The 15,128-nt window shown below is 45.0% G+C and overlaps 1 protein-coding gene across 3 annotated transcripts in view; it reads right to left on the bottom strand.

The window, feature by feature from the left end:
• Positions 1-1,272: 1,272 nt before the first annotated feature.
• ADCY10 (adenylate cyclase 10) overlaps positions 1,273-15,128 on the bottom strand; it is a 69,777-nt gene continuing 55,921 nt past the window's right edge. For all 3 annotated transcript variants that reach the window (XM_081865633.1, XM_081865635.1, XM_081865634.1), the window contains 7 exons: positions 12,561-12,765; positions 12,386-12,482; positions 9,286-9,401; positions 7,636-7,753; positions 3,414-3,609; positions 2,500-2,688; positions 1,273-1,614 (listed from right to left, as the gene is read on the bottom strand). In XM_081865633.1, the coding sequence (XP_081721759.1) occupies positions 1,420-1,614; positions 2,500-2,688; positions 3,414-3,609; positions 7,636-7,753; positions 9,286-9,401; positions 12,386-12,482; positions 12,561-12,765 (1,116 nt within the window). In that variant the 3' untranslated portion in view covers positions 1,273-1,419. The remainder of the gene's footprint in view (positions 1,615-2,499; positions 2,689-3,413; positions 3,610-7,635; positions 7,754-9,285; positions 9,402-12,385; positions 12,483-12,560; positions 12,766-15,128) is intronic.

Genomic DNA, 15,128 nt, shown 5'->3' with positions numbered 1-15,128 from the left:
TTCAACATCAACTTCTTTGGACTGGTCATGTTGTGTGGAGGCCTGGTTATCATCTTCCAAAGCAACTACTCTATTCTGAACTTAGAAATGGAAAGTGTAATGCTGGTGGTCAACAAAAGAGGTTCAAAGACTCTCTCAGGGCAAATCTTTAAAAATGTAGTATAAACACTGACAACTGGGAAACACTGGCCTGCGAGTGCTCCAGTTGGAGAACAGCCTTTACCAAAAGTGTCATGGACTTTGAAGACACTCAAACTCCGGACAAAAGGGAGAAACGTGCTAAGAGGAAAGCACACTTGGCAAATCCTCACCGTGATCAACTCCCGCCCAGAAACCAATGTCCCCACTGTGGAAGGATGTGTGGATCCAGAATTGGTCGCCACAGTCGCTTATGGACTCACTGTTAAGACCGTGTTCATGGAAGACGATCTTACTCAGCTACGAGTGATCGCCAAAGAATCCACTCAGAGCCAGTTCGTCTTGGGGGAATCTCTACGACTTCTTCTGGTGCCACTCCAATGTAAGATTTGGAGCCACAGGGAACAACACCCTGTTGCATATGTCTTGTCAGGAGGCAGTTGGAGAATGGATGGCGGCGAACAAATTAAGGTTGAATCCTGACAAGACAGAAGTACTTTTCTTGGGGGACAGGGTGTGGGGGACTCCCTGATCCTGAATGGGGTAACTGTGTCCCTGAAAGACCAGGTGCACAGCCTGGGAGTCATTTTGGACTCACAGTTGTCCATGGAGGTGCAGGTCTGTGTCCAGGGCAGCTGTCTACCAGCTCCATCTGGTATGCAGGCTGAGACCCTGCCTGCCCGCAGACTGTGTCACAAGAGTGGTACATGCTTTGGTTATCTTCTGCTTGGACTACTGAAATGCGCTCTACGTGGGGCTACCTTTGAAGGTCACTTGGAAACTGCAACTAATCCAAAATGCGGCAGCTAGACTGGTGACCAGGAGTGGCCGCCGGGACCATATAACACCGGTCCTGAAAGATCTTCATTGGCTTCCAGTACGATTCTGAGCACAATTCAAAGTGTTGGTTCTGACCTTTAAAGCCTTAAATGGGCCTCGGCCCTGTATACCTGAAAAAATCTACAGGACTGAAAAAAAACGGAATCTGAACAATCAGTTTGTTCAGAAGCACCCTCAGCCAAGGGCAAACATGTAGGTTTTGTGTTTTGTGGAATGAAAGCATGAAAATATGCTTAAATAGATATCATTGTCTCATTTCAAAGCTTTACTGAAATCCACATTGAAGAAGCTGAATTTCAGTGTTCTGTTGCAAGGTTTTATGGGATGCTATCTATTTGAAAAGATAAAGTGACGAGGAAATGGGACGGACAGGCTAAATATTAGAGTTTAGCAAAGGAAGAAAGGATTTGCTGAAGAGAGTTGGTGCACTTGAGAATTATCTCAGCTTATCTCAACTTCACTCACTGAGTCTGGGAATGGATTGTCTATGTCCAGTTCTGGCACATTCAACAGATACTTGTTTTTATGGAAGGCTCCCACGTCTTTCTCTGCCATTCCTACTTCCCATATGGGAAAATTAGGAGCCGTCTTTAACCAGTGATCTTCCATGGGACTTTTGCCAGTGAACCACCACTCCTAGGAGAAATAAGGAAACAGGAACTGCTCAGAATGTTACTTGAGAGAGTCTGTTTGGGATAGAGAGAGAGGAGCGGAGAGGAATCCATCTTTTGCCTGGTACTATATCTATCTGTCATGGGCTGCACCCTAGAATTGTGACATAGTTGTGAAAGAGCCACTTTCTGGCCAGCACACCACTCTGCTAGGTGGGAATTGACAAGGAACATAGCCAGTGCTATTTTTTCCAGGGAAATAGGTGTCAGAACTCACCATGAACTTCTTCCTTGCTGGGACTGAGTTCTGGCTGAAAAAAAAGGTACCGAGCATACCACATGGAAAAGAACAGGCTGCGCAAGATATGAAGCCACTCTGATGTTTAATCGTGTGCAATTGAGGTTTTTTAAAGTTGTTGCCTTTTTATTAAGAAATACAGATCAGTCAAAATTCCACACCAGCCATGCCATTCTGTATCTAGTCGTCTCCCAGGAATATTGGTCCAATCTCAGGATTGTCCCATTTATATCTATATCTATATCCCCTATTTCATTTACTCCCAATCTGTTACATACCACCATGTTATTCTTGGGCATCACTAATAATAATAATAATAATAATAATAATAATAATAATAATAATTTATTATTTATACCCCGCCCATCTGGCTGGCTTTCCCGGCCACTTTGGGCGGCTTACAACATGTCTAGAAAACATCCTTTAAAACGACCCTAAACAGGGCTGCCTTCAGATGTCTTCTAAATGTCAGATAGTTGTTTATTTCCTTGACATCTGATGGGAGGGCGTTCCACAGGGCGGGCGCCACTACCGAGAAGGCCCTCTGCCTGGTCCACTGTCCATTGTCCTTGGAGAAATATTTTTTACTGACTGGCGATCTCAAGACTTTACCTTGGTAATTTCCAGCCAGGATTGCTCCAAATGGTTTCCATACATCTCGCTGTCCTCAAATGCCTTCTCAAGGAAGCTTTGGCTGTTTTCGTCCTGCCCAAGCATGAGTTGGACGTAGGCCTTCATATGGTAAACCCTTGAATAGTAGACGGGGCTTGTGGAGCACTGCATCATTGCTTGTTCCAAATTCTAATGGGAGCAATAGGAGAATCATGCCAGGCAGAGTCAGAAGGACGGCGAGGTTGAATAGGAGAAGTAGGTTGGGAAACAAAGACAAAACACGACTTCTCCCTTTTTAGTTCGGACAACACAGGGAGCCAAACTGCTGTCCAAACCGTGGCTTGCGATGAAGCCCTCACCTCACTAAAGACAAACTGTAGCCAAGGTTTGTTCACGGATGCAGCTCAGGGTTAGAGAGGAGATAGCGTAACCGCAGGTCACAGCTCAGGCTATAAACCTCGGCTTAGCTCAGTATGGCAAGGAGCAAAAAGACCCAAGGAGAAGCAACATAGCCCATCTCAGAATCAGCTATTTGGTGGCTATTATCTTGTATTTAATGTGTAGTCTCAAGAGGCTAAGGCAGACAATACATGCTGTGACTCCTATCTTTTGGCGTACTGTAAAGGTAAAGGGACCCCTGACCATTAGGTCCAGTCGTGACCGACTCTGGGGTTGCGGCGCTCATCTTGCATTATTGGCCGAGGGAGCCGCGTACAGCTTCTGGGTGATGTGGCCAGCATGACTAAACCACTTCTGGCGAACCAGAGCAGCGCACGGAAACACTGTTTACCTTCCCACCGGAGCGGTACCTATTTATCTACTTGCACTTTGACATGCTTTCAAACTGCTAGGTTGGCAGGAGCAGGGACACTTGAGACAGAGGAAATTTCCAGAGCCCACCTCCAAGCCCTTACTTTTGTGATCTTGTTGCGCATCTCACGAGCCTTCCCGGGCCTTTCCTCGATATATTTCCTCAGCAGCAGAGCCTCACACTCCACAAACTTGCAGAATCCATGGTTAGCATAAAGCGACGCGCTCGTTCTCCTCACCAACCTTCTCGCCTGTTCAAACAGCTCCATAAAGTCATCCCACTCTTGAAGTCTGCCACACCTGTAAGACGAAGCGGTGGCAGTTACAGGTCAAGAGGAGAGTCCTCTTTCTAAAGCTGTAGACTCTAAGCTCCAATTTCCAGCTCAAAAGGACAATAGATCTAAAATGCTGTCAGAGGCGGATTTAGGGCAACGCGACCAGATTCCCCACAAAGGGTTCAGGGGCCAAGTGGATGCCTTTCCACCATCTTCCCAAAGGCCAGTAAGCACTTGCTTTGGGAAGGGGGTTACAGCGTGAGGGTGCTGACATGTCTTAGAATCGCCCATCTGGCTGGGTTTCCCCAGCCACTCTGGGCAGCTTCCAACAAAACACTAAAATACAGTAACCTATTAAACATTAAAAGCTTCCCTAAACAGGGCTGCCTTCAGATGTCTTCTAAAAGTTTGGTAGTTATTTTTCTCTTTGACATCTGGTGGGAGGGCGTTCCGCAGAGCGGGCGCCACTACCGAGAAGGCCCTCTGCCTGGTTCCCTGTAACTTGGCTTCTCGCAGCGAGGGACCTCAGTGTCCGGGCAGAATGATGGAGGTGGAGACGCTCCTTCAGGTATACTGGACCAAGGCCATTTAGGGCTTTAAAGGTCAGCAGCAATACTATGAATTGTGTTCAGAAACATACTGGGAGCCAGTGTAGGTCTTTTAAGACCAGTGTTATATGATCTCGGCGGCCGCTCCCAGTCACCAGTCTAGCTGCCGCATTCTGTTTTGTTTTTTTAAAATGATATTTATTACTTTTAAAACTTACAAAAAAGAAGGGAAAAAAAGGAACAACAGGAACAATACAATATAGACAATACAAAACACAACCTTAACACCTAAACACAATAAACAAAACAAAACAAAACAAAAACAACTTAAAAACACACATCATACCTTTACCATAATCTATCTTTCATTCCCTTGTTTCATTGACCTCCTCTCACCTCCCTTTTTGTATTCCACTTCTATAAGTTATCTCAGCAATTCCTTTGTCTTAAAATATTTTTAATCTTATTTCCCATTAAAACTAATATACCTATTTACACTTAACCTCTTAAAACATTTCCACTAAGGCCATAAAATTTCATTCCAAGATTTTTCTATCCCTCATTAAATTTTACGAAATTTCCCTATGTAGACTTTAAATTTTCCGAACTTCTTCCACCGTCTCCTCTTCCTGGTCTTGGTCTCTTCCATCAACCTCATACAGTCCATCAACCTGGAGATCTTATGTCCGAGGCTCTTAACTCTTCTCCACGTCCCTTCTGCCAGTCTTCTTCATATTCTTTAATTCTAGAGAGCAGATCTCGGGGAAGCTCCGACCCAACAGTACTTTTATTCCTTCTCGACAGGTCAGCCAAATTTCCGTGATTAAAACTAGGATCCATAAAGTATTTCAAATCTTGTTTCAAGGTTCCTCCAAATCCAAAGGCCCCCAAAGCTCCGATCTCCTCCTGGCCCAAGTCCATATCCCAAATGTCAATTGAACCCTGCATAAGGGGATCTCTCCAACTTTCCTTTTCCAGTCCAGGCCAGGCTCCAATCTTCGAAATCTGACTTTTTCTAGTTTCAATCATAAAGGGCCTCAACTTGTAACCCTCAATTTGCTTCTGTGAGGTTAAGGCTCCCCCTTGTATTGGTTCGACATCAACAATTTTCTCCTTCTCCTTTTCAACAATTTGCCCTATTAAAATAGATTCCTGTGCCAGATCCTGAGTTATTTCTGTGTTGGTACTCACTTTTAGTCCCGAAATGTCAATTTTAGTAGTCATAGCATCTATCTTTTTATGAAGCTGTTCCAACAGATGGCTTATCTTACAAAATGCAGACAGTAATGCCTCTCCTGCTGACATTCTTAAATGTCCACGGTCAATCTCCGGTTCTCACAATTCTTATCGTACAGCTGGATTCCTCAGCTCGACTCTTGTAACAGTTTCAAAGACTCTCTCTAGGGGGGAACAGTCTCCACTTGTATCAATCCTTTCCAACACAATTCCAAAAGTAAAAATAGTTTCAATTTTCAGTTACTTTTTCTTCCTTTTAAAACACAGAAGCGGGCAATGGAAACAATATATTTCTCTTATTAACTGACTGTTTTTCGCTGTCAATGAACTCTTCCAAAACGTCAATCTACTGGCAGCCCGTTCCCAGTGGTTCAGAGCAGTGGTAATTTAATTTTTATCACTCTGTCCTGCAGGATGCACGATCCACAATTTCCCTCCTCTTCCCCTGCTTCCAAGGGGGGTTTAATAGTTTCAATCGATGGAAATTTAATCCTTTACATGAGGCTTTCCAAGACCTTAGCTTGCAACCTCTTTGCTTCAGTCTATTTACAAGAAGGGAAGGCGGACTTCCTGTTTTGAACCTTCCCCGTTCGGTGCCAAATTAAGGTATTTAAAGATCCAATTTTCTGTTCTACTCACGGGTTGTTGTTTAAAGTCCAATTGTCCACAGGAAAAAGTCAGCGCTCTCCGACAATAGCAATGCGGCTTCACTCCGTGAAAGAAGCAGTCGATTCAAAGCACCGCGCCACTCACCCCACGTCGCTCCGGATCCCCAAAACAGGGTTTCCCCACGAGTAGGGGAGGCGCGAAAGGTGCCAGCCGAATCCCAAGTTCACAGGCTTCTTCTGTCTGTGATTTCAGTGGGTCTCCGCCTTCGCCGTGGTGGTTCAGACCCTACTTTTTACGGAGCAAGTTCCTCCCGATCGGAGGAGCTCCGCCATTGCCGGAGGTGCCAACCTGGAAGTTAGCTTCCGCATTCTGGATTAGTTGTAGTTTCCGAGTCACCTTCAAAGGTAGCCCCACATAGAGCACATTGCAGTAGTCCAAGCAAGAGATAACTAGAGCATGCACCACTCTGGCCAAACAGTCTGTGGGCAGGTAGGGTCTCAGCCTGCGTACCAGATGGAGCTGGCCGACAGTCGCTCTGGACACAGAATTGACCTGTGCCTCCATGGACAGCTGTGAGTCCCGAATGACTCCCAGGCTGCGCACCTGGTCCTTCAGGGGCATAGTTACCCCATTCAGGACCAGTGAGTCCTCTACACCCGCCCATCTCCTGTCCCCTAGAAACAGTACTTTTGTCTTGTCAAGATTCAACCTCAATTTGTTAGCCGCCATCCATCCTCCAACCGCCTCCAGACACTCACACCTTCACCGCCTTCACTGGTTCCGATTTGAAAGAGAGGTAGAGCTGTGCAACTGAAAAGCGCAACCTCAAAGACTGCCCCCTCCAAACAGTGGCAAATAAACATAGTACTGTATTGCCCATAGAATAAATGGCTAAAAACATGGAAATTAGTGTGTGTTGCTTCAATATTTTTCAGTCTTTTTCACCCACGGCATTTTGTTTCTTTCTAAGAAACTAGGCAAGTGATGCAGGGATGCCATCTATGGGGCAGGCCCCCCCCCCCATTCTTTCTCTCTCTCTAATTTTTATTAGATTTTCTGTTTTCCAATTTAAAAAACTCGTTTTACATCCTTAAAATATCAATGACTTCCCTTCTTCTCTTTCCATGGTATTTTGCATATCATAAATCCCTGCATATTTAACATAAACTATACCATTCAGTATTTTGTTATTGCATCCATCAAAACTTATTTACACTGTTGAATTTATCTTAATGCTCCCAACATTTTAAAGTGTACACAGTTTCATCCCATATAGTTAATAAATGTTTTCCAATCTTCTCTAAACCTATGTTCTTCTTGTTCTCTTATTCTATATGTTAGGTCTGCAAGCTGCACATATTCCATCAGTTTAAATTGCCATTCTTCTTTGCTCATTTTCCATTTTGGGGCTAACAAAACATGGGCCACAGTAGTAGCATACATAAATAAGCTTTTCTGACACCTGGGAATTTCAGTCCGAATTATCCCCAACAAAAAGGACTCTAGTTGTTTTTTTTGAGGGGGGCGTTGAAAAGTACTTTTAAACATTTTTTTTTCAATACATAGTGGATTATCTCCCAATACTCTTTTACCCTTTTACAAGTCCACCACATGCAGTCTTAAGATTGAGATGAGTAACACCGAGTGCTAAACTTTACCAAATCGCCAGAGAAGAATACAGGCCAAGCATGATGCTGTTTTGAGACATAAGGATGCAGTTCATTTGCTGGTTCAAAACAAAGTCCAGGCAGAAGTCAAAGGACTTAAATGAAAAACCTGCAAAAGAAAAGACACCTGTAAACAGGCAGCCTGCCTCTGATCTCACAGGGAACGAAATAAATGTATGCAGTGCTTTTTCTGGGGGTACGCAGGGGTACGCATATCCCTAAACATTCTGTGAATTTAAGTTTGGCCTCATTGAGGGGCAGTATTTCAATATGAGTAGGAAAATGAGAGTACCCCCTAACGATTTTTTTATATAGAAAAAAAAGCATTGAACGTATGGATTTCAATTCTGAAATGACATCCTCTGCATTTATGAAATTTCATCGTGAAATTCAGTTGGGACATTCCAAGTATTCCCCAATGCAGAGAGCCGGCCCGCCCATGAGGCAGGGTCATGCACCCGCCTCAGGCAGCGGAAGTCCAAGAGGCGGCACTCTGTCTGCCCCACTGCTTTCGTAGTCTCGAGGGAGGAGTTACCTACAGAAAATGCTTTTCCAACTTGAAAACATGCCCTTTGGTACAAACCTCATCCTTCTTTTCCTTTAACCAACTCCTTACCAGCCTTAACAGCTGTACATTTTGAGACCCATGCTTTCCAGTTACAGTGGTACCTCGGGTTACAGACGCTTCAGGTTACAGACACTTCAGCTTACAGACTCCGCTAACCCAAAAATAGTACCTCGGGTTAAGAACTTTGCTTCAGGATGAGAACAGAAATCGCGCAGTGGCAGTGGGAGGCCCCATTAGCTAAAATGGTGCTTCAGGTTAAGAACAGTTTCAGGTTAAGAACGGACCTCCAGAACGAATTAAGTTCTTTAACCCGAGGTACCACTGTACTTGCTTCTTTTCTTTGGCATTTCTCTCTGTTTTCTTCTAGCTCAAGATGCCTTGAGAATATTTTGCTACAAGGTGGGCTATCAATGTTTCCAATAGCTGCTTGTTTCTTGGAAGTCACACGCAGTGCAATTTTTCTAGAAAAAGAGGTGCTGGAAGTCACCACGAAAATCTCCCTTGTTCTCTTGGAATGGCAATGGTGCTGTGGCGTTTGCCTCCTAGGTGGGTCATAAGGAAAGGGTTAAATGAGTGTGAAGTGATTGGCCAGTGGGAACCCAAGGGGAGCAGTTAGAGTTGGAGTTGTGTGGAAGTCAGCTGGGAGTTGGAGAAGGAAGATGGAGGATAAGTCTGTGGGTTGGTCTAGTTTTAATGTGAGAGAGTGAGAGGACCTGTTAGGTGGAGTCAGATAGATAGTTGGGATAATCAGTTTGAAGTTGTTAGGAACGTATAGGTCAGTAAAGAAACTAAGATTAAGAAACTGCCAAGAAAAATGAACTGAAACCATAAACTTGTTCATGCTTATAAAATAAATTGATGATTTGTTCATGTTAACAACTGTCTGGACTCGTGTGTACCCGAGAGAAACGGGTTGGTGGCAGCGAGGAGGCAATCACAGTGGTGGCACAGGGTCAATAGATCGTCAAACGTCCAGGGACCCTGTGCGCCCACCTGAGAGGTGTCGGAAATAAGTTCCAGCGAGTTCCAGCTGAAAAAAGCCAACCACATAGTGATAAGTGCACAGTTCTTACCAGCATAAAGCATGAGATCGAGACAGCCGGTCACAAAGCAGGCCTGCCCAATGACATTATCATCTCGCATGGATAAGTCCTCCAGCCAGCTCAGCACATGCACAGAGTCCTGGTATCTAGAGAGAAGCACAGGGTTGGGGGGGGAAAGTCTCTCCAGGCAATTCTGGTAAGGTACTGCAGTTCTTCCCAAAGCTGGCTTGGTTTGTTGTCAAAACTGTTAGACTTCCTGCTCCATGATTGCAGTCATGGGATTTTTGTATATCACATGACAGTACCAGTGGTACCTCGGGTTACATACGCTTCAGGTTACAGACTCCACTAACCCAGAAATAGTACCTCAGGTTAAGAACTTTGCTTCAGGATGAGAACAGAAATCATGCTCTGGCGGCATGGCGGCAGCAGGAGGCCCCATTACCTAAAGTGGTGCTTCAGGTTATGAACAGTTTCAGGTTAAGAATGGACCTCTGGAACGAATTAAGTACTTAACCCGAGGTACCACTGTATATGTTTTGACTCAACAGAGTGGGAAGTGACGGAGACAGAATGTTTGTGTTACTGTGTTCCGTGAAGTGGGACTATTGTCCTTTGTTCTTTCTCTCTTTGGTGTCTGATGCTAGAGAGAGAGGGAGCCATGTTGCAGTGCTCCATGTGCACTTATATGTAAATAAAGTAGATTAGCCAAAATGCTGAGAGGCTAAGTTCTGTTACGCAACTGCAGAAACTCTGCGGATCCCTGAGTGTGCCGGTGCCGGTTGGCATCGGTCGCTGTGATATTCGGGCTGAAGAAAGCTTTGAATCTCCCAAACGATCGACCAGGGGGGAGGGAAAATGCCAGTTGGGCGTGTGTCTCTGCCACGGTCCTACTCGAGTGTAGGCTGAACTCCTGACAGCAACATGGTGGGTGGGCATTTTTCTGGCCATACTAGGCAGCCGCTAACTTATCATAGCTGTGCACTTCATGTAGGCTTTCCAAACTGTTTGTTGCCCAAAGCGCTTTTTTTGTGAGAATGCAAAAGTTGTGTTGTCCTCTTTGCAATGCCGTTCACAAGAAATAGCATGTGAGGGGCTTAAAGGTGACTTGAACCCAGTGCTGGCTTTACGTATAAGCTAAACAAGCTATAGCTTAGGGCCCCATTCTCTTGGGGGCCCCCAAAAAATTTAAAGGAAAAAACCCCCACTATATGTACATTTCCAAAATATAAGATATAAAACAAATAAAATAAAACCTACATACAGCAACAGTGTTTTATGTTGTTTAGGCTCCTATGATCTATGATGTAAGTAATGGGGCCCCCCTGCTAGCCTGCTCCCTAAAATTTCACTGGTTTGCTCATTTCTATATACAGTGGTACCTTGGTTCTCAAACCTAATCCTATTTGTTATGTGCAAATGGCTTTAGATACCTATTAGGTCCATAAATTACAGTGGTACCTTGTGTTACGGACGGGATCCGTTCCGGAGGCCCATCCGTAATGTGAAATGCCCACAACTCAAAGTGCTGCGTCTGCGCAGGCACACAGCGCGATTTGGCGCTTCTGCACATGTGCAGAGCATGATTTAGTGCTTCTGCGCATGTGCGATCGGCGAAGCCCAGAAGTAAACTGTTCCGCTACTTTCGGGTTGCTGTGGGACGTAACGTGAAAAGAGGAAGCAAGGTATGACTACCATATAGCATATATTCAACACAAAAAACAGTGACAATTTGTTGTCGACAAAGGACAGCTGGACATATAAAGGGCCCCATTACCTTCAGTAGCTTAGGGCCTCATCAAACCTAAATCCGGCCCTGATAGAGACTCAAGGATGAAAGCACGCTGAGTTGTATCTACACTACAAACTGGTGTCAACATGGGGCTTGAAAGATCTGTGCATAACATCCACCCGTAGTATTGTTGCTACAGGAAACATAGGTATCCCTCACCAGATAATGTCAGTGTATCCCACTGTAATTCATGTTTCTGCATAAAGTGTAGAGCTACCTTTTGTGGTTAAGAAAGTCAGGCAGCCTACTGGGCATTGCGATTGGGCCTGATTCCTTCTCATCTTAAGGATGAGTGTATGGGCCGTTTTAGTGTATGGGCAATCTATCTGGAAGATAAATTGTACTTTGAGGAGTTCGTGATCTTCCTGCCTCTGTTCCTTCAGTTCTTTGATGGCATGAAGAACAGCATTTAATGCCCTAATCGGTTGGAAGGAAGTAATAGTGCTGGGTACTGTTAAGTTGTGGGTGAACATATCAGACAACACAGCGATTCTTCAAACAGCTCTTGTTTATTCACAGGCCAGAACAGAACTGAACTGAAGGGTTCAGCCAGCCTGCTTATATAGCGCTCCACTAGAACGCAACAGTAACCATTTTCTGTAACTATCCAAACACTGAACGTCACTTTCAATCCCTTATTTGCATATGTGGACCTGAGTGAAAACTATCTACAGTATCCCCCCTGCTGGCCCAGGGTGAGAACTTCAGTACATAACAGGTACCTTCTTTGATGTTGGACATTGTTTTGAGAAAGTGGGGCATTGGGAGGGGGTAGCTAACGAATAATCTGCATGTAACCAGTAATGAATGATCTGCACATAGCCAATCGGGCAAGCCACACAAGCTAGCTAGCTATAAATCAGATGATTTTGGGCAGAGTCTTTAGAGAGAAGCTCATGCATGGCGGCCGTGTAAACTGAGGCTACCTGGGGGAGTCACTTCACCGCTTCTTGAGAGCTTCCAAGTGGCAGATTGAAGTGCTTGCTTGGTTTTCGAACAGCTTAGTTTTCGAACGTTTTGGCTCCCGAACGCCACAAACCTGGAAGTGAGTGCTCCAGTTTGCAAACCATTTTTGGAAGCCGAACATCCAACGGGGCTTCTGATTGGCTGCAGGAGCTTCAGATGCCATGCTTTGGTTTTCGAACGTTTTGGAAGTCGAACGGACTTCCGGAACGGATTCTGTTCGGCTTCCAAGGTATGACTGTATATTGCTTGCGGTTTAGAATAAAATCTTTAATCTTCTCACTCACTTGTGTTTTATATTACTTCTGAGTCTCATTTTAAAAGAACCACCTTCATTTGGCAAGACAACAATGGGAGATGCACGAGGCAAAGTACCTTGTCCTGAGAAAAAGAGCGTTGAAAAGGTCATTGAGAACAATGCAGTCGAGTTTGGGCTTCTTCAGTTGCACACACAGCTCGTGCGCCCGGTAACCTGAAAAGAAAGCAATGCATAAAATTGCCTCTCTTTCGATCCCAAAAGTCATATTTGGGAGCCGGCCAGCTGACTTACCAAGCTGGACAGCTAAAGGCAAGTTCCCCAAGCAGAGCTTCATGTAGGCTAGTGACGTTGCCAGCTTAGCTATGATTAAGAGCTCTTCTCCAACAACTCGAAGGTGTGTGCTACGTTGGATAGCCATTAACTCATATTTCATCCATTCATGCTGGTAGCCCATCAGCTGACAGCAGAGTGAGAATTCCATGTAGGAGGAGATTATCTAGGGCGATGCAAACAATAAGACAAGTGAACTTTGTCGCCTATTGAGAGCTCTCGATCAGAGAGCACTCGAAATGGATTTAAGGAAGCATCTTGATAGATCAGAAGCCCTCTGAATTGATGCCGTTCTTCCCTTGATAACAATAACTATAACTGTAATTTTCAATAAGGCTATGATTTATGTTTGTCTGTTTTGTGTGTTCGTTTGTTTATAATATTGTGAAAACTAATAAAATTTTTGGGAAGATGCTGTTCTTCCTTTGACCCTTTTCATTTTTTAAAATTTTTATTATTAAAATAATTCAACATTAATACATACATGTTACGAATATACAAACATACAAACATACATTTTGTACAATCCTTAAGAACATTCATACATACCTACACTCAAACCCACAAATACTTCCTTTTCCCACCACCATCCCTCATCCCTCACCCCACCCTTGGGATAAACTTCCAATCTACTCAATTGCAATTTCTTTCCACTTCTATTACTTTCTTTCACATACTTTTAAACCAGTTTTCTGCTTCTTTTTCTGTTACACACTGTTATCCATCTTATGTAGTATTTCAGTATTTATAACGGAACTTGTTTATTCTAAAAGGAGTTCTAATTTTTCAATATAATTTTGCAAGTATCCTTTAAACACCTTCCAGTCCCTGTCTATCTTCTCTTTTGAGATCCTTCCAATTTCTCCCATTGTTTTGGATATATTGTAATACTCCAATAATTTGGCAAGCCACTCTGTTTTTGCCGGTATAATACCACTTTTCCAATTTTTCGCAATCAATAGCCTTGCGGCTACTGTTGCATATACCGTATTTTTTGCTCTATAAGACTCACTTTTTCCCTCCTAAAAAGTAAGGGGAAATGTGTGTGCGTCTTAGGGAGCGAATGCAGGCTGCGCAGCTATCCCAGAAGCCAGAACAGCAAGAGGGATGTGCAGCAATCCCTCTTGCTGTTCTGGCTTCTGGGATTCAGAATATATTTTTCCCTTGTTTTCCTCCTCCAAAAACTAGGTGCGTCTTATGGTCTGGTGCGTCTTATAGAGCGAAAAATACGGTAAGTATAATGTCTTGTCTTCTTCCTTTAGACTTCCTGGTAGTAGGGGAATAGGACCCTTTTCATTCTGACTTCCACCCCAGTGAGAGGCCCAAGGGGGGAGTCAGTGGCTCTGGTGGGTGGGTAACATTTCTCTGGAGATGACCCAAGTTTAGGGTCTTGTGCACACTCAGCCCAGGAAGGACAAAGGGCCAGTGACAAACATGAAGCTCAGGGAGCTCCTAAGGTGCACTAATGCAAACACATAACACACGCTTCTGGTGGCTGGGCAGCTGGTGCGCCTCCCTGGACTTGTTCTCTGAGCTTGACTGTTGGTAAGGTAAAGGACCCCTGGACGGTTAAGTCCAGTCAAAGGCAACTATGGGGTTGCGGCGCTCATCTCGCTTTCAGGCCAAGGGAGCTGGCCTTTGTTCACAGCTTTCCAGGTCATGTGGCCAGGAGGACTAAACCTTCTGACACAACAGGAGACCGTGACGGAAACCAGAGCGCACAGAAACGCCATCTACCTTCCCACCACAGCGGTAACTATTTATCTACTTGCACTGGCGTGCTTTCAAACTGCTAGGTTGGCAGGAGCTGGGGCAGAGCAATGGGAGCTTACCCCGTCGCGGGGATTCGAACCGTTGACCTTCTGATCGGCGAGCCCAAAAGGCTCAGTGGTTTAGCACCAGCTGTGCCAGGACTGTTGGAGCAATGGATGGCAATGTCTACACTACAAAATCCAGTACCCTCGTCTGACGGTCTAGCACAGACCCCTCACCATCTTCCAGCTCTGGCACAAAACCCCATAAATCTCTACCCCCTTCCCCTGCATCGGCCTCCTGCCCCCCCAGCTAATCCTGCCACTCCTCAGAGCCCTGCTATTCCCTGACATTTAGAGGCGATAAGCCTACTTCTGAATGATGTGGTCGGTGTGACCTTTTACTTTGCTTTTGGAGAAATATAGAGCTAGGTGTGTCCTTTTTTGGGGTCTCTAATTGTCACTGTGGGTCAAACCACAGAGCCTAGGGCTTGGCAATCAGAAGGTTGGCGGTTCGAATCCCCGTGACGGGGTGAGCTCCCGTTACTAGGTCTCAGCTCCTGCCAACCTAGCAGTTCAAAAGCACACCCAAAAGTGCAAGTAGATAAATAGGTACCACTCTGGCGGGAAGGTAAACAGCGTTTCTGTGCGCTGCTCTGGTTCGCCAGAAGCGGCTTAGTCATGCTGGCCACATGACCCGGAAGCTGAACGCTGGCTCCCTCGGCCAATAAAGCGAGATGAGCGCCGCAACCCCAGAGTCGGTCACGACTGGACCTAA

The sequence above is a fragment of the Podarcis erhardii genome (assembly GCF_964252035.2).
Source record: "Podarcis erhardii genome assembly, chromosome: 6".
Classification (NCBI taxonomy): domain Eukaryota; kingdom Metazoa; phylum Chordata; class Lepidosauria; order Squamata; family Lacertidae; genus Podarcis; species Podarcis erhardii.
Note: the sequence above shows the minus strand (reverse complement) of the source record. Positions and strands in the feature narration are given on the sequence as shown.